Source organism: Brachyistius frenatus, unplaced genomic scaffold (genome assembly GCF_029030835.1).
Source record: "Brachyistius frenatus isolate BFR_SWC_R1_liver_20210118 unplaced genomic scaffold, ASM2903083v1 Contig_5, whole genome shotgun sequence".
NCBI classification, from domain to species: Eukaryota; Metazoa; Chordata; class Actinopteri; family Embiotocidae; genus Brachyistius; species Brachyistius frenatus.
This window is the reverse complement of record NW_027210604.1, coordinates 8,948,497-8,962,768: the sequence shown is the minus strand read 5'-3', so window position 1 is coordinate 8,962,768 and position 14,272 is coordinate 8,948,497. Positions and strand designations below refer to the sequence as shown.

General features: G+C 42.4%; 3 protein-coding genes across 6 annotated transcripts in view; 1 reads left to right on the top strand and 2 right to left on the bottom strand.

Annotated features, from left to right (window-relative positions):
• mtnr1bb (melatonin receptor 1Bb) overlaps positions 1 to 14,272 on the bottom strand; it is a 137,640-nt gene that overhangs the window by 16,762 nt on the left and 106,606 nt on the right. The window lies entirely within an intron of this gene.
• On the top strand, positions 430 to 7,428 carry tpte (transmembrane phosphatase with tensin homology). 4 transcript variants are annotated; one of them, XM_069721370.1, is made up of 19 exons: positions 430 to 905; positions 1,330 to 1,351; positions 1,535 to 1,615; positions 1,707 to 1,754; positions 1,898 to 2,059; positions 2,750 to 2,869; positions 3,226 to 3,325; positions 3,473 to 3,536; positions 3,667 to 3,731; positions 3,936 to 3,996; positions 4,083 to 4,164; positions 4,510 to 4,598; positions 4,695 to 4,756; positions 4,854 to 4,934; positions 5,920 to 6,025; positions 6,112 to 6,209; positions 6,292 to 6,387; positions 6,477 to 6,547; positions 6,641 to 7,428. In XM_069721370.1, exons 3-19 carry the CDS (start codon positions 1,548 to 1,550, stop codon positions 6,744 to 6,746), a joined length of 1,479 nt encoding a protein of 492 aa, XP_069577471.1. In that variant the 5' UTR covers positions 430 to 905; positions 1,330 to 1,351; positions 1,535 to 1,547; the 3' UTR covers positions 6,747 to 7,428. The 4 variants fall into 4 exon arrangements, with proteins under 4 accessions (XP_069577471.1, XP_069577462.1, XP_069577480.1 ...); XM_069721361.1 differs by having other exon boundaries at positions 1,261 to 1,351; XM_069721379.1 differs by lacking the exon at positions 1,330 to 1,351.
• Positions 7,590 to 13,872, bottom strand: smpd1 (sphingomyelin phosphodiesterase 1). The gene is made up of 9 exons (XM_069721350.1): positions 13,710 to 13,872; positions 13,274 to 13,528; positions 11,608 to 11,928; positions 11,065 to 11,345; positions 10,501 to 10,674; positions 9,994 to 10,165; positions 9,723 to 9,799; positions 9,090 to 9,235; positions 7,590 to 9,010 (listed from the first exon to the last, which is right to left on the bottom strand). Exons 2-9 carry the CDS (start codon positions 13,490 to 13,492, stop codon positions 8,592 to 8,594), a joined length of 1,809 nt encoding a protein of 602 aa, XP_069577451.1. The 5' UTR covers positions 13,493 to 13,528; positions 13,710 to 13,872; the 3' UTR covers positions 7,590 to 8,591.

The following is a 14,272-nucleotide window of genomic DNA, read 5'->3' as shown; positions in this document are numbered from 1 at the left end:
GGCAATATCTTTATATTTTCAATTTACATGTACGTTTTTTGCATTTATTTTTCTTTACTGTGTCCTTTTTTAAACAAATATATTGTGTTCATGTAGGCTATCTTATTTTTTCTACCACTCAGGCCTATATAGGTCAAATGTATATATTTATTTTAAACCATTTTATTTTAAATTTTAGAAATATAAATACAGTATTTTGCGTTTCTTAACTATTTTTTTTTTTTACCTTAACTTGCTTTCATTATGTTTTGACGAAATAAAATATTTAAAAAAATTGTTTCCAGTGTGTCATGCATTTGAACCTAAAAAAAAAATATTTAATTTTGAAAAGAGAAATAAAGAAAAAGAAGGCCTCTAACGCACACAAAAACCGGAAATGGTTATTTAATTAAAACCAGATGTGACGGAGGGTCGTCAGACGCGAGAAGACGTAGCAGCCTGTTGGCCTACTTTTTAAAGTGGGCTGATAGTTTAAATGGCTTTGAACGGGACGATAACGGTCAGTTTTGGTATTAAAGTGGGAAGAGGAGGGAAAATAAGTAAAGAATAACGAGGAAAAAAAAAAAAAAAAAAAGAGTAGGCTGAACATTTTCTTTTTTTTTTTTTTTTTTAAACTAAAGTCCAGGAAGTCTGAAACCGCTACGCTTGCAAAAAAAAACCACAAAAACAACAACGATGAGGCATAGTGGATGGAGAGGGAAAAAAAAATCTCCCCGGTTAACCTTTGAACCGTTTTCCTTCGTCCGTACAAGAAGTCACAAGACGAACTCTCGTATAATTTCACGAATGACTGTCCAAACGGTGAGCAGGCGGTGCGAGTTTAGCCACTTTTTTGGAGGATAATCTGGTGGGAACGGGTAAAAAAAAAAAAACACTCCCAAGGACAGGACTTCAGGAAGCAGAAGGTACCTACGCACACACACACGCACACACACACACACACACGCATATACACGCATACACACACATACACGCGCGTTTGTTGTTAAAATCCGAGCACCCTGTGGATGCTTCTCTCTCTCTCTCTCTCTAACAGTTTGCTTATTTCTTGCTTGTACGTTTTGCATGCCAGGCTACCGCGCTGCTCCGAAGGTTTAAGGGCGCACTACGGACTCCGACATCTTTGTAGACACTTGAGAGGATGAACGGGAGACGCTTAATTGGTGTTTTTGGTCCAGTTTGTGTGCGCTTTTCTTTCCAGTTTTACACATTGTAACCGCGCAACATGCGACATTTGCACGCTTTTCTTGTCAAATCCAGAGACTCCACGTTCAGAACAAAGCCAGAAAGACAACTGACACATCATGTCTTCTGTCTACTTTAACCCAGGGTCAGACTCGGGTGTAAATGGGTGAGAATGGACTTTCTTTGTTTTGTTTTTTTTCTCTCTCTCCCCCCCCTCCCCCCCAGTATGTGCACCATCTAATGTTTGACCTGTGTCTGTTGCATTACGTGTGCATTTAGTGTTCAGTCGGCTTTAGATGAACGTTTTTTTTTTGTTTTTTTTCTTCCTTTCTGTCGGATGTCTTGTCAGAAACGTTGCAAAAATGGAAGACGCCAACGTGGAGATCGACGATGGGAAGGATGAGAGTGCGGTGCCAGACACTATGTATCAGTGAGTAGACGGCGGAGGTCCGACTGGCACAAAACACTCCACCCAGAAGCTTCGTGATGAATAAACGTGACCCCTATTTCCTCCTTTGCAGCAATATTCGGAAAAAGATAGCGCCATTTGTCACGTCTTTTGGATTCCGGTGAGTGTGTGTTTTGTTTGTTGTTTGTTGTGTTTGTTTTTTTTGGAGGGGGGGGGGCTGCTAATGGATGTCTCCCTACCCTACCTGGTTGTGCGTGATCATGCTGAAGTTATTTCCCTGTACGTCCGTGTGTTTTTGTCCAGTATATTTGGAGTGATACTGATCATCGTGGACTTTGTGCTGGTGATTGTTGACCTCTCGCTGCCAGCGAAAAGCAGAGAGGTTGGCGACGCTCTGGAGGCGGTGTCCCTCACCATCTCCTTCTTCTTCCTGGCCGACGTTCTCCTGCGGGTCTACGTGGAAGGGTGAGGGAGCGTTGCTGGAGCGCAGCTGGTGCCGTCACTTGCTGTCGACGCCCCTTATAACACAATATATCATATTTGTCATCTCTGCGACTCCTCTCTGTCTTTTTCAAACTCTTTGTGTGTGTGTTTTTTTTTGGTTTTTTTTAACATTCACGTATTCATAACGATCCCTTCCTGTACTTCGTCCGGCCTTTCCATGATATTCAACCCCGGGAGGAACAGTTTCTGTCCTGACGCAATTAACGAGGAGCCTAAAAAAAAAAGAGACATAAATCTTACCTTTTGTAATGTTGACTGTTTTGCTGTCTTTATGTTAAAGAGGTTTTGATTTTTGCACTTGTTTATGATGATGTTGTTGTTGTTGTTGTAATGGATTGTACTAGATTGTAAAAGCTACCCGAAATTTCGAATGCGGTCAAGCCCATCATCGCACAACTGCTTGCTCGTGAATATGAGGACGAGAAACGTTAAAAAGGGGTGACGCAAACATTCCCAAGAGTTCTGTGTCAGCAGAAAGTGTGATTAGCTGTTAAACAGGAAGTTATGAAAAGGAAGCTGGACAGGAAATGTGTGACAAGTTGGCGTTTGGGGAACGTGTACCATCAATGTGCAATCGTCTAACCGACCATTCAAGAGGTTTTTCTGATACCGTTTACCTTCTCTTGGTCTCCTTTTTTCTTTTTTTTTTAGTTTCAAAGTGTACTTCAGCTCCAAGCTGAACATCGTAGACGCCTGCGTTGTGGTAATCACGCTGGTGGTCACCATGATCTACACCTTCACTGACCTGTCCGGTGCCAACCTTATCCCCAGGTACCCGCTTCACCCTGCAGTGTCGAGGATTGGCTCGTATTTTGCGCTGTGTCGCTCGGTTTTTCTTTTTGGGGATTAAGAGAAATATGAGAACATCAAAGTGATTTGGGCTCTGGGGAAAGATTTTAGTTTGGGTGTGAAGGTCATTCATTTATAATCCCGTTTCTCAAATTGATGTTCCGCAGATTCAAAGCTCCTATAGTCCACCCACGCATGTATTTTCACTTGCCGCGCTGGATTTGACCTCTCGGGACTGTGTGCAAACTGACGTTTCACTCATTTCTCACATTTACGTTGCACTCAACACTTCTGGAATGATTATTCGTATGCATATTTTCCTTTTCATTGTTTTCCAGGGTGGTGACATTCCTGCGCTTCTTGAGAATAATGATCCTCGTGAGGGTTTTCAGACTGGCAGCTCAGAGGAAAGAGCTGGAGAAAGTCACCAGGAGGATGGTAAGATTATCGCCATGGGAACGACAACGAAAACGGTGTTTGTCGGGAGTTTTTAAGTCTCGGAGGATTGCAACTGGTAGGGTCGTCATCGAGAGAGAACCCTGGCGGACTGCCTTGTTGTTTTTTTTGTGTGTTTGTTTTTTTTAGATTTCTGAGAACAAGCGGCGGTATCAGAAGGATGGATTTGACCTTGACCTCACCTACGTCACGGGTAAACCTTCCACGCTGTACGACACAAAAAGAAAGTCACCATACGTGCAAGTCAGAAAATACATCTGAAGTTGATTTCTACACCGTTTAATAAGTGGAACTTTTGTGTCCATCCTTACCTGCCCATCTAGACCGGGTCATTGCCATGTCTTTCCCATCCTCTGGGAAGCAGGCTTTCTACAGGAATCCAGTCAGGGTAAGTCTGACTCGGACAGCTTCACACAAGCTCGAATATTCATCTCGGTATACACCGAGTCCACCTCCCTTCCTTTTGAGGTACAATCAAGCCCAAAAATATCCAAATAAATCAATTACTAGTCACCGTTGACTCATTTGTCGAAACACACACACCTACCTACCTACCTCCACAGGTTCTTTGACCTCCTCTCTTTCTGTGCAGGAGGTGGCAAAGTTTCTCGACACTAAACACGAAGGCCACTATAAAGTTTACAACCTGTGCAGTAAGTCGACGCCTCCTCTTGTCACATGTTGCTCCATTCCCTTTTCCGTTAGAACTACACAAACCAATATCGTGTTTTGCTTCCAGGTGAGAAAGGCTACGACCCCCAGTTATTCCACTACAGGGTTGAACGGGTGTTCATCGACGACCACAACGTGCCCTCCTTGGAGTGAGCAGTCTTTTCTGTTTGATGTCTCTTTTGTTTTTTTTTTTCTTGTCGTGCATTATCACGGTAATGATGCCGATGTAATCAGATTGACAACACTGACGCAAACATAATTGACTGTAAATGGCACCTGTATTGTCCTGCCTGTTGTCAAAGAGGTTTGTCCCATCTTATTTTTGAAAAGCATCCTCATCACGTGTGCAGGTTTTCTCAGTCCGTATACAAGACGACAGTGATTTCTATAAAGTATTATGACCACATACACAAACAGGACGTATCCCAAACGTGCATTTCAGGTGGTACAATAATCCTGCTGCTTGTCTTTGTCATTGCACTGGACTTTCTCAGGGACATGCTGAAATATACAGCCAACGTGAGGGAATGGATGTCTGCTGACCCCCAAAACATCGTTGCTATTCACTGTAAAGGAGGGAAAGGTGACGTCAATGATCTCTACTCGTTTTATTATCAATTTAGTGAAATATTTAGAGTATCAAGAGCTCGTTTGTTAATCCTACTGCCGCCTTTCACAGGACGCACGGGTACCATGATTTGCACCTGGCTTATTGACAGTGACCAGTTTGAGAGTGCGCAGGTACGTCCCTCTTTGTTCGAGCAAATAGGTTAATGAACAAGCAAACCGTTTTCCGAACGAGGTGACTTCCTCATGTTCATTTCTGTTCGTACACCAGGACAGTCTGGAGTATTTCGGCGAGAGGAGGACGGACAAGAGTCGGAGCTCCAAGTTTCAGGGAGTGGAGACTCCCTCTCAGGTGAGAACAAACCCCCCCAGGGAGCAGATCCTGCAAAGGATATTTTTCAGAAGAGGGATTTATTTACAAATGTTGCCGTTTTTAAAATGACACTGATACAGTATGTAGAATTGAAATCCTTCTGAGCAGCGCCCCCCTGTGGCACACAGAAGCAACACATGCAGAGGACAAACTTCTTCTAAAATGGTCTCACTTTCCACAAGCAACAACTTATGTTTATTACAATAATTTAAAAGATATTGCAGCCACATAGCCTCTACATATATTATATGTATGTTTGAAGTTGAATAAAGTATGTACCAAATGATGCTGTTAACTGTTTCTGTCAAGTCTTTTTTATGTCCGATCAGTATACTCAAGTTGCTATATTGTTCATTACCTAACAGTATCATAATTTACACGATGCATACAACTGTATAGCGTTTTCATACACAAATATTAACCACATAAATACAGTGGCATAACTGATGCAGCACACCAGGGCCAAGAGGCTGTTACGGGCCCATTGCAGGATTCCGGGGCAGTCCTATCTGAGCACAGTTCGTGTCAATATTTAAAGTATGTATGTGGCATTTCACTGAGGGTCACCCTTGATTGCTATAGATAGCCTTTACATACCACCTTCCCACCCTGTGCACTTACGGTTTTAAGTCATAGTATGTTTTATGTCTTTATTCAAAATGTTCTAGAAATAAATCTTATTTTTGCCCATCACCTATTTATTTTTCTTGCTTTGTTCTCAAGCATGTTAAAGGAAAAAGGCATGCTTGGAAATGCACGTATGGTTGTCTAATGGGGTACTTATGATGTCATACGTGTGTCTGCGGCATTAGGGTTGAGGCCTCAGAAAACTATTTGCACGAGGGTTAATCACAATTGTTCCGCTGAAGTGTAAATACGTATTCATCAAAACTAGACATGATTAAGATTATGTTAAGCTTTTTTTTTGTGTGTGTGTGTGTGTGTGTGTCCGTGTGAACCACAGAGTCGGTACGTGGGCTACTACGAGATGATGAAGACCAAGTTCAACAGGGAGCTGCCTCCCCCACAAAGCCTGAAGGTCAAGAGCATCCGCATCCACTCCATAGCAGGTAAAGCAGCGAACCAGCTCTTCAGATTAAAGCTACACCAGCAGGGAACTCCAGCACGTCATCTTATTTCCGTTGCTCTCGCCCAGGTGTGGGTAAAGGTGATGGCAGAGATTTCAAGGTGAAGATAATTGTGAAGAAAGAGCTGGTTTTTCAGTGTGTGTGTGCCAAACAGGACAACTGCACAGTAAGTCTCACACACTCACGAAGTCCTACATCAGGATTCATTTGTTGACTGGCTGCTCTGACGCATTTTCTGTCGTGTTTAGGTGTTTCCCGACGTGGGCGGCAATGCAGCAGTGATCAGCCTACAGAATGGGCCCGTGGTTGAAGGGGATGTGAAGGTCATGTTTGAATCAAGCGCTGTGAGTGCTTGCTTTTACACCTTTTAACTAAAGGACAGCTTGTGTTTACACCGATTTACATGACCTTTTGTCTTTGTCGTTCCCCTCAGGGTCTTCCGAAAGGATATGAAGATGTTCCGTTCTACTTCTGGTTCAATACCTCCTTCATAGTGGAGAACAAGTATGTTTCAATTATTTCAGTAGGTCTTAACTTAGGAAGTTTTCATATTCTTGTCTGACAGTTGTACTGATGTTGCATTCAAATTGTCCTCAGGCTCTTTTTACCCAGGGATGAGCTGGACAACCCACACAAACCAAAGACCTGGGACCTGTACAAGGAGGACTTTGGTGTCACAATGTTCTTCTCAGAAACCGATTAAAAGCGGACAAAAAGGGTTTATGGTGTTGATGATGGCTGGTGAGCAGAAATTGGTATATTCACACTGATGTGTATTCAATTTTGAGGGATGTGAAGAATTACTATTAAACAGCCAGTGATGTCTTCCAGTGACTCAAATTCTACCTGTATGCACTGGGATTCTTGCAGGTGTCTTTAAATAACATGCTAAAGAATCAGAAAAATATTTACACCTCACGGAATTGTAATGCTGAAAGGTTTAGCTGTCCTAATCATTCCATTGACTGAGTCATGAGCTACTCTCCAGCGCTCTTATTGATTCATCGCCTTTTCAACATCCAGTCAATTTGAAACTAGCGTTTTTCGTCTAGCTATTACTGTGCGTGTCAAGTGATTGATGAGTGAAGTGAAAGAAAGAGAAGCCCTGAGCGAGGGGCTGTCCTCCAGAGAGGAAACCGTGGAAACCACAGAGCAGATTACCAGAACACAAAATAAGACACGTTACATCAGAGGAAGACATGTCGCACAGCTGAGGTTTGAGCTTTGAAGGCAGCAGCAGTCGGAGACATCATTTTATTGGATTTGTAGTTTTGGTAAGACAATGGCCACTTCAATGTGAATAGTAACACTAAAAGGAATGTTGTTAATGTGAATTTTGGTATTTGACTTCTGGAAAAGGGTTGGCAGCAAATAAACTGTTGAAGTTAAAAGTATGTCTTATTTACATTTTAGAACTTTCACATGCATTTCCACAAATTAAAAAAACTTTTTGTATTTTCCTCTGACAGCAAACAGAAAATGAGCAGGCAAGAGTATCACATCTCATCTTTTATTTATAATTACATACAATCATTTTTTTTTAATATATATATATATTATTACTTCTTTTATAAGTGACTTTATGCATCATGCTGATGTTACAGCATCGTAGACCCAGATGTGAGATGCTTCCCGTGCTGGTCACTCTTTGACTCCATCAAACCTGTTTCTCTGTTAAACCTAGAAACGAACTAACCAAAGAATTAAAGTGCAGGCAGAAGTAAACTACAGTGAGAAATACAGTTTCTTGTTAATGGACTTCTTGGCAGGGGGAGATGCTGCTGTGCATTAATGCAGATATTTAACCTAAATCCCCAGATTGGTGCTAAAAGGAAAATCAAAATCAACCAAGTTAATATTGATAAAGCGGTGTACGGATTCACATTACTACGTTCAAATCCCAGCAGATCCTAATGTTGCATTTTAAAACAGCCCGCCCTCAATTTAAATGCAGACTTTCTCCTACGCGTCACAATTTGCATGAAAAGATTTAAAAATCTGATGAAAACTTTAGGATTTTATAAGGCCCATCAAACTGATAATCGTCAATGACATTTACATGAAAAATAATTCTCATATTGGGTGCAAGACATTCTGTGAAATAGCATTTAAGCAGCTTTGAAAGGTTGAAAAGATTGCTGTTAAGAACTGATATGTTTCCTTGCTCTGATAAAAAAGGCACAACAACTTGGCACAAACCACCTAACAGTCTGTGCATCTCCAGTAAACAGAACATCTTTGAGGACAATTTCCAGCAGTCTCTTACACATATGGTATTGCAAAACAACAGGTGGCAAACCCGAGGCGCGTAGCCAAACACAATCCGTTCAAGGTAAAATCATTACAGAGGATAAAGCATGAATCTCTTCAGACTCAAGTTGGGTTTACAGAATCAACATTACCTGATGAGAAATAGCTCAGTGACTTTATTTTATCGAACATAATCCTTGTTGACCAACCTTTTGTTTTGGTTTTTTTTTGGCTCAATTTCATATTTGGTCATATTGCTTTTTACCCCAGCCAGCCTTTCGGTCAAACTGTCCTCGGGTCAGCAAAGAGTTTTTCTGGCCGCCCGCGCCAAGTTCCCTCCAAAACCATTGAGGTAGTCGCACTGATCCAGCTCGTCGTACCGCCCACTCCGCAGAAAGCACAGCATTGTGGTTTTGCAGGTTTCCTTGCAGGGCTCCGATACATGTCCTTTATGTCTGAAGTTCCAGAACTTCTGGAAGGTGCGGTCATCGTTGATGAAGGTCCGCACCAGTCCGTCACAGTCAGAGGGGAACATACTGGAAAGACCATAAGCCTCTGTGGCTCGGTACAGCAGCGTCCATTTAGGGTTCTGCTCTGGACTGTGCGGTGCTCCTGGCTGCTTGTTTACCTCCGTGAGGTTGAGGATGTAGGTTTCATGGTCCAGCACCAGCCGAGAGCTGCCTCGGTAATTCCCGTCGACGTAGTAGACGCGGTATCCTGAAAAGTCCGAATTTACCTGCGTGAGTGTGTTGCTTATCAAATGCTGGAAAATACCTCGACTGGTGTATGAACTCACCTGGGTTGAGGTTAACATAGGTGGTGACACTGGGAGCAATGAAAGCCACTCCCAGTGGACGGGTCATGGTGGCTTCATCATAAAACATTTGGAACTCATCCATATGCGTATGACCAAAAAACTGGCCAGTAACTGTACTTTCATATCTGGGGGAAAAAATAAAATAAAATAAGGGTTAAACTTAAAAGACTCCAATCAGTCCAGCTTTCACAACCCCAACGTTAACTGCAGTAGTACACTGTTGTTGTTTTTTCACACACACACACACGCGCGCACAACGTGTCACCAGACATCTCTACTCACCGTGCAAAAAAAATATTAAGGGGAAGTGAAAACAGATGTTACTGTTAATTTGCAACCATGTGTTTACTGCTGGTAATTCTGGATAGAGTAACACACAATATACCAGTATTACATCTCGGATACAGATGTGACATTTTTTAATTTGCATCGAGGGACATTCGTGCTCTGCAACTGTGCGTTTAGAGCTTCGGTTCCTTCTTTCGGTGACAAAAGTAAATCAATCAATGATTTGCCTCAACTGCAGTTTTCTTTATGGCACTGCACCTTCAGTTTCTAACTGTTCTTGGACTCTATGTTTAAAAAAAAAAAAAAAAAAAGCACTGTAGCCACCTGTTGATGATGTGATAGTAGTTCCAGCTCCAGCTGCCAAGACACAGGCCAGGTGGGATGTGACCAATGACATGTACCTAAATAAAAGGAGCACATGACACCACATTGAGGGAGATTATAGCTTTTTTACTGCCGTCTAGTGATCATTACCAGTTTCTAGAGGTTATTAAAATGAGCCAAAAGTCATGGCCCATATATAGCATGAAGCACATGACTAAGGTGGCCTGAGCCTCATTAAAACCACAGTGAGTGTTCCTTCAACCGAACTGACCTTCTCTCCTTTGTCCTCACTGGCCTGGAGAATATGGATTAGCCACTGTAGCTGGTTGGCAGGGTCTGTGGAGTTCACCATCAGCCAGAAGTTTTCTCTTGCACAGAAGTTCATGTTGAGAGAGACCACCCTCAAACCAGGCTGAATCTCCACAGTGTAGAATCCTCCGTATCTGAAATTACACAACACATAACTGATGGACTCTTAAGTATAAACATTCAACACTGGGCCACCCATCAAAGTTCCCAACCATCTATAGTGGAACAATATCATGAGACTTGTAACCACTTCTGTTTGAAAGCAGTGAGATGTGAAAGCCGACAGCGAAAGTAAAACAAAGAAAAAACACGTACAGCTCCTTTATAACCGAAAACAAACCCCTTTGCTTGGTGTTAACTTTTATTCACCAGCAGCACTAAAGTAATATCTGCAGTGTGACCTGACCCGGATAACAATGTAACATGATAAACATTTAAAAATAATTTAAAACAAAATGATTTCAGCGACCTCAAAGTCTTCAAAGCCTGCTCTGGCAGCCATGGTGCCCATTCCTCTGCCATGGTATCGTAGAGCCACGCGGAAGATCTGTTGCCATGAACAAAGGGAGGTGGGAAGCTGTTCACTGGTGTACTCTCGTGGTTTCCGATAGCAGGGTAGACTGTCACATTCGATCCCAGGTGTCTGCACAGAAGATAGGAGGAAGAAGCGGTAGTCAATAACTGTTTGGATCAATTCCAGATAACACATGACAAACATGGGACCAAAACTGTGGCACAACAATCCCCAATGTATCGACATGATTAGAGTCAGAGTACGACGGCGGTGTGCTCTTAAGAAGTCCCAATAGGACCTGTCAATCAAAAAGCAACATCGTTGAAACGTCTTGACCTTTCAACACCTGGTTTCATCAGGTGACCTATTAAAGACTACTCTAACAGCTGAGTGGTTGCTGGTAAATGTATTCGCAGCAAGAGCTGAACTACACATTACCTAAGTTATGTGTAAAGTATCAAATAAGGTCCAAAAAAAAAATTCTGAGTTAACCAAAAAAAAAAAAAAAAAAAAAATTACTTGTGGATGAGCCTGGAGATGACCGTGAGCTCTGACAGCTGCTGACTCCTGGTCTGAGACCAGACGTCGTGCGCTGGTATGTCTCCAGTCCAGTAGACCCAGTCCCAAGGTCCGGCTCGGACAACATTTTCCAGGAGGTTCTCCACCGTCCGCAGCGGCAGGTCACACTTACTGTAGGTCCCCCAGTAACCAGCCTCCCTCCGCCTCCAGCTGGGAAAGCCCGACTTTTTACGACAACACAGAGGCTCCTTGCAGTCTGCAGCGCTGCCGGTTTCATACTCCTGTCGGTGGAGAGGTGGACTTTTAAAAAGCAGAACTTGATTCGAAACCAAGCCACTGTCTTCCAGTTAAATCAGTAACTTCAACCTTTTGTTTGCAGAGAGTATGACCCCTTCACTTGTATAGTATCTCAAAACTTTGATAATGTAGAAATAAATTATATATATATATATATATAAATATAAATATATAAATAATAGGAGAGCTTTCTGTAGGATGTTCATTTCAATTCAGCTCTGGCTCATCTCTCAACGGCACACTCACCTGGTCCCAGTGGATGTCGGTGAGGAACAGGACCTTGCTCTTTGGAGAACCAGGTTTCGGAGGAGAGGGCGGTGTAACAGGGGGCTTCGGAACCTTCGGCAAAGTCACGTTCCAGGTTGCGTAAATGTCAAATTTTCCACAGGTGGGGCCCACCAATACGGCGCAGGCCTCAGTGGGCCACAACAATGACTCCTGCAGAACCCTTATAAAGTCGTCCCTGAACAGCGTCGTTATTTCCCGGCACACTTGCTCATCGGCCAGATGCAGACGGACACACGCCTCGCCTACAGCGCGCGCCACTCGCTCTTCATTTGTATCGCTCTGAGAGAGGTGACAAAGAGGAACACGGAGAAGAGGGGACAAATTCCATACGATATAAATATCAGATGACGCATCAGATATGATACTTCTCTAACTGATGACAAAAGCCAAAAACTTCCTCAAAAACAAACTAAAAATAATTCCAATTTGCTAGACCTGAAAAAACAAGTCACATCTTTGGAAGAAAGATATTAATTACGCTTTTGATTAAAACAGTATGAATTAGGTGCGGTTTAGAAAGTGTGTGGCTGAGGTCAACAGCTACAGCTACTGGACTCCGGAGGACTTCAGGTCAACAAACAGACCAGATGATCAGGAGCTGTCCAGCTTTTTTTTTTAATGCTAAATCAACAATTTATAAAAAGAGGAGATTTTCAAAAGGCAGAAGAACTGAGCCTTCTCCAAAGGAAGGGCATCAGTGTCACATGACACCTTCACTTGAAAACCCCAAGGAATAGTAGTCATAATATAATTGATGTTTGCTTCTATTAAATGTTGTAACAAACTAGTGTTTGTGCACCACCCAGCACGATGTAAATCATTAACTAACTTAACTACGACTGAGACACAATTCAATAAATCATTTAGAATTTCAAAACTTTATCATAAAATAAGAACATAGACTTGCAATACAAATGAAAACAAACACTCAAAATTAGGTTATTATTATTATTATTATTTTTTAGAGCTACAATAATTAGTTAATTAATGAATTGGTTGATCGACAGAACATTACTGGTCAACTATTTTAGACAATCAACTAACACATTCTCGAATGCGAATATTTTCTGCAGCCTTTAGTTCTCCATAATAATAAACTCAATATCCGTGGAGCTAAACAAGAGATTTTAGGCTGCACATTCAGCTTTGGGAAACACTGGTGTACATTTTTCACCTTTTTTTTTTTTTTTTTTTTTGGACATTTTGATGATCAGTGACCAGTTAATTAATTAATCAAGAAAGTGTTCTACAAATCAATCAATAATGAAATTAATCTTCAGATGTACCCCTAATGTATTGCATTGCGCTGTATTAAACTTTAATATATATTTTTTTGAGCTAAATGTAACCAATAACCAGTCTAGAATAATACATGTGAAATGGTAACCGATGTTTGAAGATATTATGCCTCCTTTCTCGATTTCAGAACTTCCCGGACTGAACCGAGCGGTTGGTAAAAGCGTATGTAGTAACCCGCGGTCACGTTTCTCAACTGAATTACGTGAAATTCACGTGAGGATATCGCATTGCATTGACGACGTTATAAATCAGCGCGTTGAATTTTAAAATGCGTTACCTTCCCGTTTCAGTACCCCTGAATAAGAGAACACCGTAATGCGTTTACCAGAAGGGCGATGTCGAGGATGGTGAAGACCGCTTTGCACAGGGGGCACGACACATTTCTCCAGTTAAATCCGAGCCCCGGGCGGCTGAGCGGCTCCGTGAACAGCAGCCCGGGCTGCCCCGGGGGCCGCGCTGGGTGACAGGACCCGAACTGCGGCGACATTAAAGCCAGCGCGCAGGTCATCAGCCCCAAGGACGGCAGCGGCGCGGGGAGCCCCATGATCAGTCCTCACTTGCAGGTTTGCTGGCAGCCTCTCTGGAGGACGTGATAGCGCACACACAAACAAAAACAACAACAACACTTGAACGGGAGAATAAATGATCCTGCACAACTATAAACGGAAAATAGTCCATGTGCACACGGACGGACACCAACACCCGCCACCGATTTGCTAACAAGACAAAGTAGCTAGCTGGCGACTGTTTTTCCACTCTACCTCCAATAAAAAAGGAAGTGCGCGAGTCTCCGTTGTGTGAAGGCCGGCGGCCGGGAACACAAAACAGATCGGCAGCTTCCCGACAGCCCCTCTTCCACTTCCACAAAAGTGTGCTGAAACCAGATCGACGGGGCTCTTATTTGATATGCTCCCCGGTCACCGCCAGTCGTGACGCGCTGCTCCTACTGCACTACACAAAGTCAGCTGACTCATCACGTGGCATTGTTTTGTTTTTTGTTTTTTTCTTCTCCGAGTACCGCGGAGTACACTGAAAACAAAATCAAATATATGGTGAACACACTGTACTTTTTTTTAGCCAGTGAAGGGACGAGTATTGAGATAGCCTACTTTATTTAAGTAAAAGTACCAATGCAGTAGTGTTTTTTAAAAAAAAAAGAAAAGAAAAGTAAACGTCCTGCATAAAAAAAAAAAATCCTAATAATTTAAAAGTCCACAGGAGCCACATAGTTAACTGATATGTAGTGACTGATATATTATTATCTATGACATTATTTGATTGTTAGTGAAGCATCAGTTTGCGAGCTGCATGTTGTCGCTGCTGC

What these genes read in the sequence shown, in the direction of transcription:
- tpte (XM_069721361.1), top strand. Translation starts at nt 1,305, where the DNA reads ATGTCTTCTGTCTACTTTAACCCAGGGTCAGACTCGGGTGTAAATGG. An exon ending in GTGCCAGACACTATGTATCA is followed by an intron (nt 1,616 to 1,706) that starts GTGAGTAGACGG and finishes CCTCCTTTGCAG; the next exon opens with CAATATTCGGAAAAAGATAG. An exon ending in GAGTGGAGACTCCCTCTCAG is followed by an intron (nt 4,935 to 5,919) that starts GTGAGAACAAAC and finishes TGTGAACCACAG; the next exon opens with AGTCGGTACGTGGGCTACTA.
- smpd1 (XM_069721350.1), bottom strand. Translation starts at nt 13,492, where the DNA reads ATGGGGCTCCCCGCGCCGCTGCCGTCCTTGGGGCTGATGACCTGCGCG. An exon ending in ATCTCCAGGCTCATCCACAA is followed by an intron (nt 10,675 to 11,064) that starts GTAATTTTTTTT and finishes TCTTCTGTGCAG; the next exon opens with ACACCTGGGATCGAATGTGA. An exon ending in CAGGCTTTGAAGACTTTGAG is followed by an intron (nt 10,166 to 10,500) that starts GTCGCTGAAATC and finishes GTGTAATTTCAG; the next exon opens with ATACGGAGGATTCTACACTG.